Raw genomic sequence first — 13,252 nt, 5'->3', positions numbered from 1 at the left:
ATTCCTACTTTTCTGTCATCACACCATTGTATTGGTGATTTATTGCTGGCTAAATCAAAAGCTTTATATTAATGCAAACTGTGAAGGTTTGGCCTTTGGCCAGGGTTGCACAGTCACTAAAATGTTATCTAAAAGTCTTTCAGAAGCAGAAATCGTACTTAATTTAAAACTCACAGTATTGCAGAGGATATTTTATATTTTATTCACTTCTGAGTCTACAATATTAATGAAAATTTTAAGATACAGAGGGTGTAGAAGAGCTATTCACATGCTGCAGAAAGGTGCTAAGTGTCTTTCTAGATTTTAATTTCCCATAAGCTAACAAAAATTGCAACACAGACTAGTTACTTGCTAGCAAGATCTCTCTAAATTTAGCCTTTACTCCTTCACATCGGGGTCGTGCTTCCAGATTTCTTTCATGGGGTTGTGGAAGCTCTTTCCTCTAGGACCCTTTTCTGCAGCTAATATTCACAACATTCAGGTCTTGTTCGTAATAACAGCTCCATTTCAGTCAACATCTTCTGCTTCATAGTTACACTGGTAAGAGCCAAAATCTCTTCTATGATTAGTTGTCTGATGCTGGATTTATCCACTGTCTACTGAAGCCAATATTCATCACACCTTTATCTGCCAGAAAGTCTGGCACATACGAGCTAGGCTGTCAGATAGCTAAGGAAATGGCACAGTACAAGAATAAGCCTTCAGAAAGTTTCCAAACCTTCCAGCAAATACAGCTGAAGTGCTGATATGAGAAAACCTGAGAGCATTCTGGAAATATAAGTAATCCTGCCATGACAAAGACTGCCACAGCCTCCCACAAAATACCAGAGGTGAATCCTTGGCACTTGCATGGGGACAGTTTGTAAGTGACAAAATCCTCACCTGGCAGCAGTCATGATGCACTGTGATGTTTACAAAATAATTTTGACAGAAGACACCAAAATTTGCTCATTACATCAGAAAAAGTAAATCAGTCAGCTTGAGACAAACTGAAGGTGTGGACCAGAGGTCCATTACAGGGAAATACATAATCCCAGGAGTACAGGAAGGTGGCATAAGGACAAGGATCTCAAATTCAAGTGGTTTGTACTAATATCTGCCAATTTCCTTGTGCTTCTGAGAAGATAAATGCTCTTGAATACACTGCCTTCTTGAATGAGCTTTGTAAGTGAATCTGTTTAGTGTTTTAGACTTTGTTGCATAAAACAGGGACTAACTATAATAGTAGAAGATAATTCTGCATGATAATGGGGTATTTCCTTGTCAAGATTTCTTTCAAAACCTTTTGGTCTTTTTCAGATATTACAATCTTGTATTTATCCTCAGTGGAGAGGAAAATTATGATCTTTCATTCTGACTTGACCCCTAAAGACTGAAGTTTGAAAGACTATATTTAGCTATTCCAAACATCTGTACGTTGCTCCCCATTGCAAGACATTAAGAACATTTTCTTTACCAGAAACAATCCACAACTACTCCTCTTCTAGTTTTTTTAACTGTCTGCAACTGCAGTAGGTTCCCTTTTGGTTGTATAAATCTTTCAATTCTGTCTTGGACCTGGGGACACCCTGCTCCAGCTTCCCCACTCCACCCCCACACAAAATAGGGCAAGTTGTTGTGTCAAAGCAGGACAGTTTATTTTTAGATAAGTATAATATAGAGATTTTCCTCTGAGAAGTGCAGAACCACCACCCACATTCTAATTCAAGTCAGTATGACAGTTAATTGCAAACCCCTTATAAGTAGGAGCAGTTAGAGTGAAAAAAACTCTGAAGGTCTTTCTGCTCTTCATATCCATAGCTCAGGCATGTCCTTTGCATGCTATAAACAGAGTGCCAAATTATTCCTTCATTAATACTGATTCAAAACAGAAATTGTCATAGAGTAATGAAGTACAAGTATCATGGAATTGCAAAGCAGTCAGAAGAGAAAAAAGAATGTGCACCTAATTCACTGCATGTGGTTTGCTATGAAACACATAAAGATCTCAAAGGTTAAAGGAATTTAAATTTTCATGCACTCTCCTCCTGCAGTTGGATACTTGACAAAATAATGCAAATCTTTAAGCAAAGATGAAGCAAAGCATGCAGATCACAGTTTTAGCACGTGTCTTGGTCTACTTTGATTTGAATTTTTCTCTGTCTAGTTATTTTTTTTTAATTAAGGATACATTCCAGAAAAAAAAAACCCAAACTAGTAAATATATGCCTATTAATATAAAACATTGATTAAAATGTCTGTTTTAGTAAAACCAGTTTACACACTCCCATTACAAGCTCTCTATTTCATCCTTATTCTTCTGTTCCTTCACTGAGAGAGAATGTCTGTTTGCTTTTCTAAATGCTTCGTTCAAAAGAAAGAAAATGTGGCAAATGTTGCCTGTGTTAACACAATAGGTAAAGAGAGAACCACATGCAAATGTGAAAAAAATCTTGTTGCAGCTTTCTCTTATTTAAGTAGAGAGAGTTACTTCTAAGGAAACATGCTGAGCATCATGTCTGAAAAAGAACAAGTCCTTGAATAGATTTCCACAGTGCCTGCAAGATTCTTCTCAGCAAACTCTGAACTTCAGGTCACCACTGGCTAACACTCATGGAATTAATTGACGTTTTCTATAACTCAAGCTGCCTCCAGAATGTGTCTGCTCATGGGACAGGCATCATCAAAAACTTTTAAGGAACAAACCTGGACTGTCTTTACTGCTTGAAGTCACAAGAAACATTAAGGCAGGGAAGCTGTATCATGTGGGGAGATCATTCCCTCTGCAATGAAGTGCTGCCAATACTGGGCTGATGAAACCTCCCTCCAACACCCTCAGGCAGCACTAGCGAGGGTGCAGAGCTGAGCTTTAGCGTCCTCTAACAACAAATAAAGCAGCTAGAAAGCGTTTTGGTCTTGACATTCTACAATGTCACTTACAGGTGTTGAAATTTTAGGTTTAGCCATGTCATCTGAGATAACAAAAGCCCTTTTAACTCAGCGCTTTAGCCCCAGAATTCGTTTCAGGCTAAAGTCCATTGCAAATGGTGCTTAATCCCATTCTCTACCATGTGTTTATAAATCAGATCCATGGTGAGATGTGCAGAGAACAGTACTGCAGGATGCTCATAAATACCTTATCATCTAGGAAGGGATGATTCCTTAAAACATAATACAAACTTTTTCCTTCATCACAATCTTAAAATAAAATCTGCACTTTAATGTTACTTTCCTTTTTTTTTTTTCTTTTTTCTTTTATCTGACATTTTTCTGGCAAATAAATCTTTTTAGGACAGGGAAACTCCAGAGAAGTCCAAGAATTATAGCAAACAATACATTTGTTATTTCTTCTGGTTTTGGTAACTTCCAATTGCCTCTGATACTGAACTGCCAGTGTGCCCTTTTTTTACCCTATACTCAAAATCATGTATAAAATATGAGCACTGCTGACATGTAATCTCAATTGTTTGGAGGAAAAAATTTAGTCTTACAGCTGTATCTGAGACTGAACAAGCAAAAACATCCTGAAACAGTTTCAGTCCCACTAATACGATATTAGGCATTGCATTATAAGGTAACTTGTGAACCTTTTTTTGCAGTTCCTAAATTTAAACATAAATGCCAATTTTTCTTCACTTCCTCCCAAAGTTTTTAACAAATTGTAAAAAAAAAAAAAGTCTGATTTCAAGAGTTGCATATTGTGGAAGTAATAGTTTCTTGAAGAATGCTGTAAACATAACTTTGAACCCTTAAGGATGAATTGATCAAAACAAATAGAATTTTGAAGACCACAGTTCACAATTTTCTTGAGATAATCTCTCTTTGACTGAAAGATTCTTGTACAGCCTTATAACTCGTATTTGGAAATGTTTTCTTAGTAGTCATACTGGCTCAGGAAAAAAAATACAGAAAATTTATTTATTTATTTATTGTCTGCTTATTGTAAGCTCCAAGCTGCGCCATAGAGTAGATGTGAGATGCTATCATCATTTTCAGCTTTTCTTCAGAAAGCTTCTGTGAAAAGAAGTGAAAATGAAGTTCCTTTAGCATGATGTATTTCAAAAACCACCTTCATCTTATCTTATTTGAATTTCTGTAAGCAAAAAAGGACATAAGTAATTCCAGAGCTGAATTGAGTAAAATAATGAAAATAATATTTTAGAAGGTTTTTCATTGAATTCATGCTTTTGATTCATAAATCTTTCAGTACGTTAAGACCTGAGTTTATAATTTTTGTTACTTTGGTTTTGCTTTGTTCTGAAAGACATTTTCTATTATTCTATTTAGGAAAGCTGACAGCCAGTTAAAGCACAGAAAGTGCCATTGTGGTCGATACATCACAAAAGAATTTTTTATAATTGTATTGAAAAACTTTTTATTGTAAGGATTCAACAGATACCAAATAAATAACAGCAAATCCATTTGACAATACTCAAGGACATTCTTAGAATATTATATTAATCAAATAGGGGATTAAGTGTTCTTTAATCCATCATGTTTCTTAATTACAATTAAAAACTTTTAATCATGGGATGAGATTCCACAAAAATACAGTTTATGCCTCGTGGTATTGGATCAAAACCACTTAAGACACACTGTGAACAGAAGCAATGACTTATAATTTTACTATGCAGGTTTAGATGTCAAAAATCTCTGTTTTGACCAGTTTTATGCCATTTTGACTCAAACATGTCAAATCCAGCTTGACTTGCCACACCCAGCTGTCAGGCCTCTTTGCTTTTTTCTATTTTTCCTTCCAACTTCTTTGTCCCAAAGACCATTTTCTCTTAGCACTACTGTCCTTCTTCCAATGCCAGTTTGCTTTTACAATCCTTCGAACATATGCTTGAACAAGACTTTCCTTGACCTTTTGCCACATCCCTCCTGCCTTGTTCTTGGCTATTGTGCTTCCTTGTCAGCACAGACATTGCCATTCTTTCCCTACCCAGAGGGATGACACCATCACCTGACAAGGGTCATGCTGCAATAGAGCCATGCATGTTCTACTGACTCAAATCTCTCCTGCCACCCTTCAAAAGGGACTAGAACACAAGCAGTGGGTTTGACAGAGCTCTAGAGTATTCAATGTCCCTCACTGGCAACACATCATTATGGCTGTATTTCAACTTCTACACAGTCATACATGTAGATCCAGGGAGCTGGAGCAATGCAGAACCAGGGCTTTGAGAAGGGTCTCAAATAAAGATCATTAGTAAACTATTATTGAACGATTGCCAATATTAGTATTTGGAATGAGGAGTTGTATGAGGATGCAAAGGTAGTTCTGTAATGCAACAGAAATAAATCAATAAAGATCTAAGATTTCTGTTTATAAAAATCTAATTCTACTATTCTAGGGAGCAAAATGGAATCACAGATAATTAGCAGATATTTGCGAAAGCAAGGACAATTGGAGAGATTGGGTAAGTTCCCATGAATCAAGTAAAAAAACCCCAAAAACTTAGTTCAATCAAAAATTAACTTACTTCAGTGCTACAGGAACAACCGGTTCAACAGACTGCCCTCCCCTTTATGTCCATCATCTACATGAAAATGCCAACCAAAAAGGAATAGCAGATGTCACTTTTTAAATCACATAGGTGGCTGTTGTCTGTCCAGACACAGTCTGCTCCCATCTGCAGTCAGCAGAGTGATGATAGTCCAGCTTCAAACTCAGGTGCACAGATTTCTCTCCATACTTAGTAATATATTTCCCTTGTCTATCTGCTACAATAAATTAATGTTAAGATCAGCATGGATTTTCGCAAATGTTGCCTTTTCCCGCATGAATATCCTCTTGTTCTGGTGATTTTTTTCCCAGATATTGCAGCATGGAGTTTTACTTCCTTTCTGTCTAGATTGACTCCCACCTCCACAGAATTCCCTGCCCTGTGCAACATCCATAGTGCAGTGGATTATCATGCTTTCTTGGGTCATACATGGGCCACAAAGAAACTTGAAACACTTTTATCGACACTTCAATTGGAAGCATGAATGATGTTGCTTATGGCTGCAAGACGTGCATGCAGTGCAGGAAACAAAGGGTGTCACTCTGGCAGTGGCAGTTTCACCTGATAGTGGCTCTGCAATCTATCAGACTGTTTCTGTTTTGAAGTCACAGTCTCAAGGTTGTCTGTATTCTGTTTTTCTCCCTCCACCTTGGGTTGATTCTACTGTGCAGAAAGCTGTTAATGTAAGGATTTATCAAATCACAGCACACACAATGTCTTGGGCCCATTTTAGATTCACAGAGATTTTTTATGTTAAGATAAGCAACTGAGTGGCTTTTGCACTAGAGGAAATGCAAAATCACAGGATTGTATTTACTCTAAAGGATTTATGGGCATGGACAAAGAAATTTGATGAGCCTGATTCCCTCTACCTCAGAGAGAGTTTCTGCTGTAAAAGGAAAAGGGAGACAAAAGCAGAACAAAGTAAATTTTGCACAGGGTGATGCAGTGTTCAACAAAGTGAAAAGCAAAGGTGAAAGGATTTGCCTATAAATGCAAGTATTCAACGAAGCTGGAAACTGGCTCTAGCTTTAGTGATCCTTTTTTGTGCCAGGTTTCTCTTGAAAGCAATCGGAAGACATCCTAGTGGGAAGTTAAGGTTCAGGGTGGTATTATGCATCACAAAAGGCTTTCTCTTTGTCTTATTTATCTTACTGGTCCTTATGCCTCTTTTGTTGGGGGACTGTGATCATGGGTTTACTGCCAAATAAGAACTGACTCAAACAGTTTGACAAACGTAGCAATATTTCAACTTGATTTGCTTTCCTCAGGGTCTTTTACTTTTCCCTTTGCCTTCCCTATTCCCCACCACTTCATATTATGAAACCTCCAGTTAAATAACATTGGGTATTTAAATCACATTCTATCAAAAGAAAAACAAAACCAAAACTGGAACTTTCAAAGGTTTTTTGTTCTCCTCTTTATTTTTGGCTGTTTGCGTTTTGTGTGGGGTTTTTTTGTTTGTTTGTTTGGATTTGTTTTGTTTTGTTTTGTTTTTTTTTCTCTTCTGACATGACTAACTTTCCATGCTGTCAATTCAGTTTGGCAAACTACTTAGGAGGTAGATTGTCTTCTGTGTTCACAGTACTCATAGGGACTTCCTTGGAATGTGATCTATGGGTTAGGTGGACCACCAGAATCAGGAAGCCAAAAAGAAACAGATGAGATGCTTGGTCTTTCCTTGAATTTAGTGTGGTAACTTCCATAAGTTTAAGTGGGATGTAAAAGCTACAGCTACTCAGTATGTAATATAAAAAAATTATTTTACCAAAGTTTACATGATTTAATAAAAAGGCAAGAGAACATTCTAATTATATAGGATTCAAAAGTACTGATTTCCTACTGCAGGTGTATTTAAGCAATTTTCTTACTGCAAAAAGGGAACATGAAATTATCTGCACAACTGGAGACTGAAGTAAGAAAAGTGAGAGGAAAGGTTTAGTTGTTCAGCTGCAATATAAAAACTTTGAGATTTGCATTTAGTTCTCAATAAATATGCCTAAAGAAAAGGGGGGGGGGGAGGGAAAGCCAGAAATACCTCTTTGTCATAGTGTCTGTGTAATTAAGCATGTACTGTTTTTCTTTATGATAAAAGTTTTCTCCCTCTGCAACTTCATGTAAATGCAGCCTCAATCATTAGTATTACAGGATCTCTGATGACTTCCAGCATTAGTAATAAATAGCGACAGCTTTATTAATCAAACATGTTCAGCCACCCAAACATCATTAATACTTGATATACTCTCATAGTGCAAATGCTTAAGCACATGGAAACATTTCCATGAAATATTGATTTAATGGTAAGTGTCAAGAAGATACCTAGTCCTCTACTTCTTTTTTCTTTAACTATATAATCCAACAATATAAATCATAAACAGGTCTGCCCAACATTTCTAAAACTACAGTCCAGTCTCCTGCCCATCCATTTAAGTAGCTAAATTCTAAGCAGTTTTGGTCAGTTAAGAACTCTCTTTAATGCTCCATTGATTCTTGTTCTGAGGCAAGGACCAGTGGAAGAAATTGTGCTTACAAAATATTTTAGTCCATAAATAAACCAAGAAAGATTTCAAACAATACTGAATTTTGGAAATAGCTTTACCTTGAAAAAAATAATTTTGAGGAAGAGGGTTAGTTAAGTTTAAAGTGTTCTTGTTCCAGCTGTGTGAGCCACCAGGTGAGTCAAGGCATGCAAGGAAGAGCTTGTTCCTCAGGGTTGATAAATCCAGACCAAGAGCTTTCCAGGCAAAACACCTTGTTTTATTCTGTGTCTAAAGAGTTTGTAGGCCCAGTCCAGGCTCCCTCTGGTCAGGAGATCACACTGAAGGAGAAACATAAAAGTGTTCCTGTAAGTCCAGAAGGAAAGAAATGCTCTCTTCCAGGTCATGTTCTTCTCTAGATTAATTAACCTAAAAGCATGACTCATTTGGTGATTTTGCCTCATTATTGTTCATGGTTCATTAATAAAAAATTAAACAATCTCAAAAATCTCCAAGAGAAGACAGAGCTGGGAAGGGATGAGAAACTGGAAGCTTGGGTCAGGGGCCTGGGACTGGTTGGACAAGAACACTAATATCCAGGGAGAGGCAAGCAGGTCATGAAAGGAGAAGAATGAAAAAGAGAGGAGTTTGTGGAAGTCTGGATAAGAAAACTTCTCTCATAGGAAATGAAGCTCTCCAGTGTAAGAAAGACTGGGACACAGGTAAGAAGGGAGACAACAGGAATGAGTGGGTTGGGAATAAGATCAGAAGCTAGTAAACTAGTGCTGGAGCCATTTGCACAAACAGCTAGAAAGTAGGAACTGTGAACAAGGAAAGGCTTTGGAGAGAGGCAGAATACATCAAGCTTGGTGAAAAGACTACATTGCTTTTCAGAGCCGGGAAGGGAGTCCAAGACTCTCAGATCTTGCCAATACTCCACTGTCAACATTGCATTTATGAATACATGGCAAAATATCTTTTTTTTCAGTTTCTGGAATTAGGTACTAAATGATCTTAGTCATTAAGCTCAGGTACCATTAGGGCTGTGGGACGATCTGCAAATAAAGTTGGGAGAGAAAATATTCAGGGAAACCTTTTTTCAATCAGGAAGTGGAGAGATTCAATAGGGGCTATTGAATCTAGCAAAACATTGGATGAAAATCAAGAAATGAAATGAACAACCTCCTAAATGCAACAACCACAAAGCTTTGACCATTCTGTTCTTTGCCATTCACTGTTTCTGGAAGGAACTGCTGAAAATGTAATATTCCCTGCTGGCAGGGCATCAAGCTTTGTGCAACTTGATAGGTTCCTGCAGGGAAAATCACAGCAATCTCCATTAAAAACACTGCTCTGCACTGAAAGACCTTTGCAGAACACAGGGAACAAAAAAGAAGGTTTTGGCTCTTAACATTTTGGTCTCCTGGTTTTAACATGAGCCTGTGTAAAGAATTATGCTTTCCAGTCACAGCCAGAACCTGATAAGGGAATGATAGTTTTCTTCAAGAAAAGATTTCCAAGGCAAAAGACGTACAGACAACTGAGAAGACATCATGTCAGATTTAGTTTTAGATTTAGATTTGTAGCTGGTTTTGCTCAAAGTTACCCAAGTCTTTTACTACATTAGAAACGTTGCAGATAGATTAGAAGGTGGGCAGATTAGAAGCTCCAGATCCTGGACTGCTTTACTGTCTGTAGTAAAGAATAATCCCAGCTCTCCTGGCCTCCACCTCACCATTTGGGTTTCCTAAAAATCTGAATTATTCTGGGGTTATGTAGAAATCCATTCAAGGATGGAGTAGACATATAATCATGAACTAAGATTATTAGTTATTGCTGAAGTTCATTAGTTTCAAGGTTGAGGGTGGGGGAGGGCAAGGACCAATATATATATACCAAAATTAACCAAATTATAATTTTACAATCTTAAGGTGCTAATTTCATATATTGCTTCAGTCCTAATAGTTATCTTTTAAATTTATATATTTTCACATTTATGGAATTATATAAGAAATGTTTTTATTATATTGCCTACAACATTACATCATCCAGGCCTTGATTAAAACAATTTAAAATTAGTAATTCATGGATAGTATCATAAAAGATATTACCAGAATTGGAATATATTTCTGTGTGCTCATGGGAACTAATTATGTTTGCCATTTCTGATGGAGACATGTATGTTATCTTGTAAGAGTACAGATTGCTCTGTCTGGTATTTAAATGACAACATTATTCATCGGTCCCATTGGCTTAATCAAAAATCTCTGTTTAATGATTATTTTAAAGAACAAATTGCTTTTTCTAACATTAAAATTCAATGTAGACTTTTGAAGTGATAATTTCCAAAGTAATTCATAACCTAAGAGGAAGTGTGATAGAGGTTAAAAAAAAAAAAAAAAAAAAAAAGTGTTTGATAGGTTGAGTTGGAGCAAAATTGCATCTCTCTCATTGCTCAAAGTAGGAAAATAATCATAATAAAGAAATAATGAAACAGAATGATGACTGCCTGAGGGTCGGTAGCTTCAACTAAAATAAACCAGATAGAAGGTTGATTCAAGGAGAAAATGAAGAATGAAGTGGGTAGAGGTTTCATAATTGAACTCTTTTGGAGATATTTTCAGAATAAGAAGGGATTTGGTTTGAGTTTTTTTCTTTACTGTGGTAATTTAAAAATGCTTTTTCCAAAATAGACAAAGTAATTATTTTATGTCAAACTTGCCAAAAATAACAGCTTAAATTAAACCAGGTTAAAAAATGTACTAAGAAATCTAACCAAGAGAATAAGTTTCTTCTGTTTTTTAAGGTAGTATTTCTGAAATTTCTGCAAATAAAGAGCTCTCCAAGGCAGCAGTATTTTTGTAAAAATTCAGTTCTCTCACAGATGACCCATGCATCCCTAAAATCTCTGGGAAATGCTGACCAAATGCAGCTACACATAAGAACTAATAAAAACTTCAGGCAGTAGGTGGACTGCCATTTTCAGTTTGGTATGTATCAATATTATGGTCCTTGTCCTAAAAAGACACTTAAATATGAATGGAAAAGCAACCTACTTGGATCACGCATGCTCTTTCAGGCTCTTCCAGGCACTTCAGTTATAGCAATGTCTCCTATTCATTTCGTGACAGTTTAAGGAGGTTACACTTGTCATTAGTGACTCACTAACATTTCATTTATGTACAAAGACTCAAAGTTTTCCATAACTGATCAGCAGTGCCAGAGAAACCTAATTTCAGGGGCTAAACCACGTAGGGGCTTAGCACAGTAACCTTTTACCCAGTAGAGTTAAAAAAAAAAAAAAAAAAAAAGGATAGGCCCAATGGTTTGGTCTTGCTGGAGTTGTTTTTTGGGGTTTTTTTTTTCAAAGTGCTTTTTATTGGAGCAAGTGTACATAGGAACTTTACTCCTTGTTTACAGGTCCTGCTTGAGCATCAAATTACACAATTCCAATCTCTACCCTGGGCAAATCTAATGCCCTTCTTAAATATTTCATATGTTGTGAATCACTGAAATGTCAAGAAGTAGTGTTCAGTAAGGAGGTGCTGTCAACACAGATTCAGCTGTAACACGTGGTTACTGCACCCTTCCCAGGGTGAAATTTAAGACTACTATTCCTCCTTGAGCTGACTCTTTCCTCAGGTTGATGCATGTGGAGCATCATGAATGTTAATTGTCTTGCTCAGAACTGTGAGCAACTTATACAAATAACATACTTCATTCTCCAGTCTGGTGGTTTCTAAAATAGTACTGTTGTTGAGGAGTGCCATGGTTCAGGAGCAGCACTCCCTCTCTACCCTGCTCACTCCCCTCCCCTGTCCAGTGGGAGATGAAAAAAGTAGAGGTTATGGGTTAAAATAAAAACAATTTACTGGGAACAGAACTGAGATAAGAAAACGGAATAGTAAAAGCAACAATATTAATAACAGAAGAGAGTGATTTACTTGCAAAATGCTCACCGGGTCGGGTACGATGCAATGTAACCACAGATGGTGTCACCCCACTGCTCCTTCCTGGACATTTTTCCCAACCAGAAAGGAACGCACATCTCCCCTGAAAGAACTGAGAGTCCAGACCTGTTCTGTCCTGTCTTTTCCTGTCCCATCCCTTCCTTACCCTGTCCTCCCCCAGTCCGGGAAATTACCTAAATTGGTAAGGAATAACAGACACATCCACAGCTGCATCACCTCAGCTACTGCAAAAATTAACTCTGTCCTGGTCAAAACCAGGAAAGGGAGATATATGAAAAACTTATTTATGCTTCTTTCTCAAACTAGACAGTTTCCCAGATAGCTCTTTATTTATTATTTAAATGGGACCCAAACCTTTAAATTCCTGAGTTTACTTTTCACAGGTCTGAATCATATCTTCCCCAGCTAGTTATTTCTATGCTGTTACCATTTTGTGCATGTGATTTTTTTCCCCATGTTGCATTCAGATTCATCTGTGGAAGCCAAGCTCAGGGCAGAGACTGCTGGCTGTGAAAAAAAATATAAATCAGAAGCTTAAATTAACACTGCAAAAGAAATTTTTTGGCTGCCCCTCAGGTACCACATCAAACACTTCATTTTTGCAGTCCTAAAACCTCCAAAAATTGAAACATTCCTACACTCTCTTCTTCAGAAAAAGTAATTTGAGTGAAATATGGAATCTAAGTCCTGTACTCTTTGCATTAGATTACCAGTACTAACAGATTCTGTTTACTTATTTAAAACTAGTGTTTATAGGAGAAAACTCTAAAAAGGGTGTGTTGGTCAATCTGTGGAGTACAGATAGCCATGGGGAACCTATGCTGCAGATGCACAGTAGTAGTGGTCCCAAAGTGATCCCACTAAAATTGGAAACCTATCAGTGTTAACAAGGCCTTCCTATAGCGGCAGTGTGGGCTGGTGCCAGAACATGCTGTGCTTAAAGCCTCCCTCATGCTCATCCAATTACCTGGTAAATACATGGCATAAGTGACTTAGATATCTGTACCTCACTGATTCACAAACGAGTGAAGAGCTTTGGAAAGTGCTACCAAATATTTAAGCTACCATCAACACAAAATGTTTGCTGGGCTGGATTCACATCCAGTTATTTAATGAAGGCAGGACATGATTACAAGTCCCAGGCCTGCAAGGCACAGCAAGGAAGGCTGTTCATGCTGAAAACAAGCAGTACAACCAGTGATACACAACTATTATGAGCTGCCAGCCTCCAGCCTTTCCATAACCATTCCACCTGTGTAGGTCTTCAAACTTTTAACTCAGTCCTTTCACATGAGTGAACCAGACTTGGCTCCTT

General features: G+C 37.3%; 1 protein-coding gene and 1 long non-coding RNA gene across 3 annotated transcripts in view; one reads left to right on the top strand and one right to left on the bottom strand.

Annotated features, from left to right (window-relative positions):
• The window catches only part of GABRG3 (gamma-aminobutyric acid type A receptor subunit gamma3), a 289,194-nt gene that overhangs the window by 250,462 nt on the left and 25,480 nt on the right, over nt 1-13,252 (top strand). Inside the window, exon 7 of one of the 2 annotated variants that reach the window (XM_066176528.1) lies at nt 5,337-5,402. The exons of the other annotated variant lie outside the window; for it this stretch is intronic. Coding sequence (XP_066032625.1) covers nt 5,337-5,402 — 66 coding nt within the window. The remainder of the gene's footprint in view (nt 1-5,336; nt 5,403-13,252) is intronic. 2 annotated transcript variants of the gene reach the window in all.
• LOC136285411 (uncharacterized) lies at nt 3,221-12,072 on the bottom strand. Its single transcript, XR_010719451.1, has 3 exons — nt 11,926-12,072; nt 8,089-8,307; nt 3,221-3,993 (listed from the first exon to the last, which is right to left on the bottom strand). It is a non-coding gene; the product is annotated as an uncharacterized lncRNA (long non-coding RNA).

Source organism: Chamaea fasciata, unplaced genomic scaffold (assembly GCF_029207755.1).
Source record: "Chamaea fasciata isolate MVZ Bird 193981 ecotype frontalis unplaced genomic scaffold, bChaFas1.0.hap1 SCAF_2, whole genome shotgun sequence".
In the NCBI taxonomy this organism is placed as follows: domain Eukaryota; kingdom Metazoa; phylum Chordata; class Aves; order Passeriformes; family Sylviidae; genus Chamaea; species Chamaea fasciata.
This window is presented reverse-complemented; position numbering and strand designations above follow the sequence as displayed.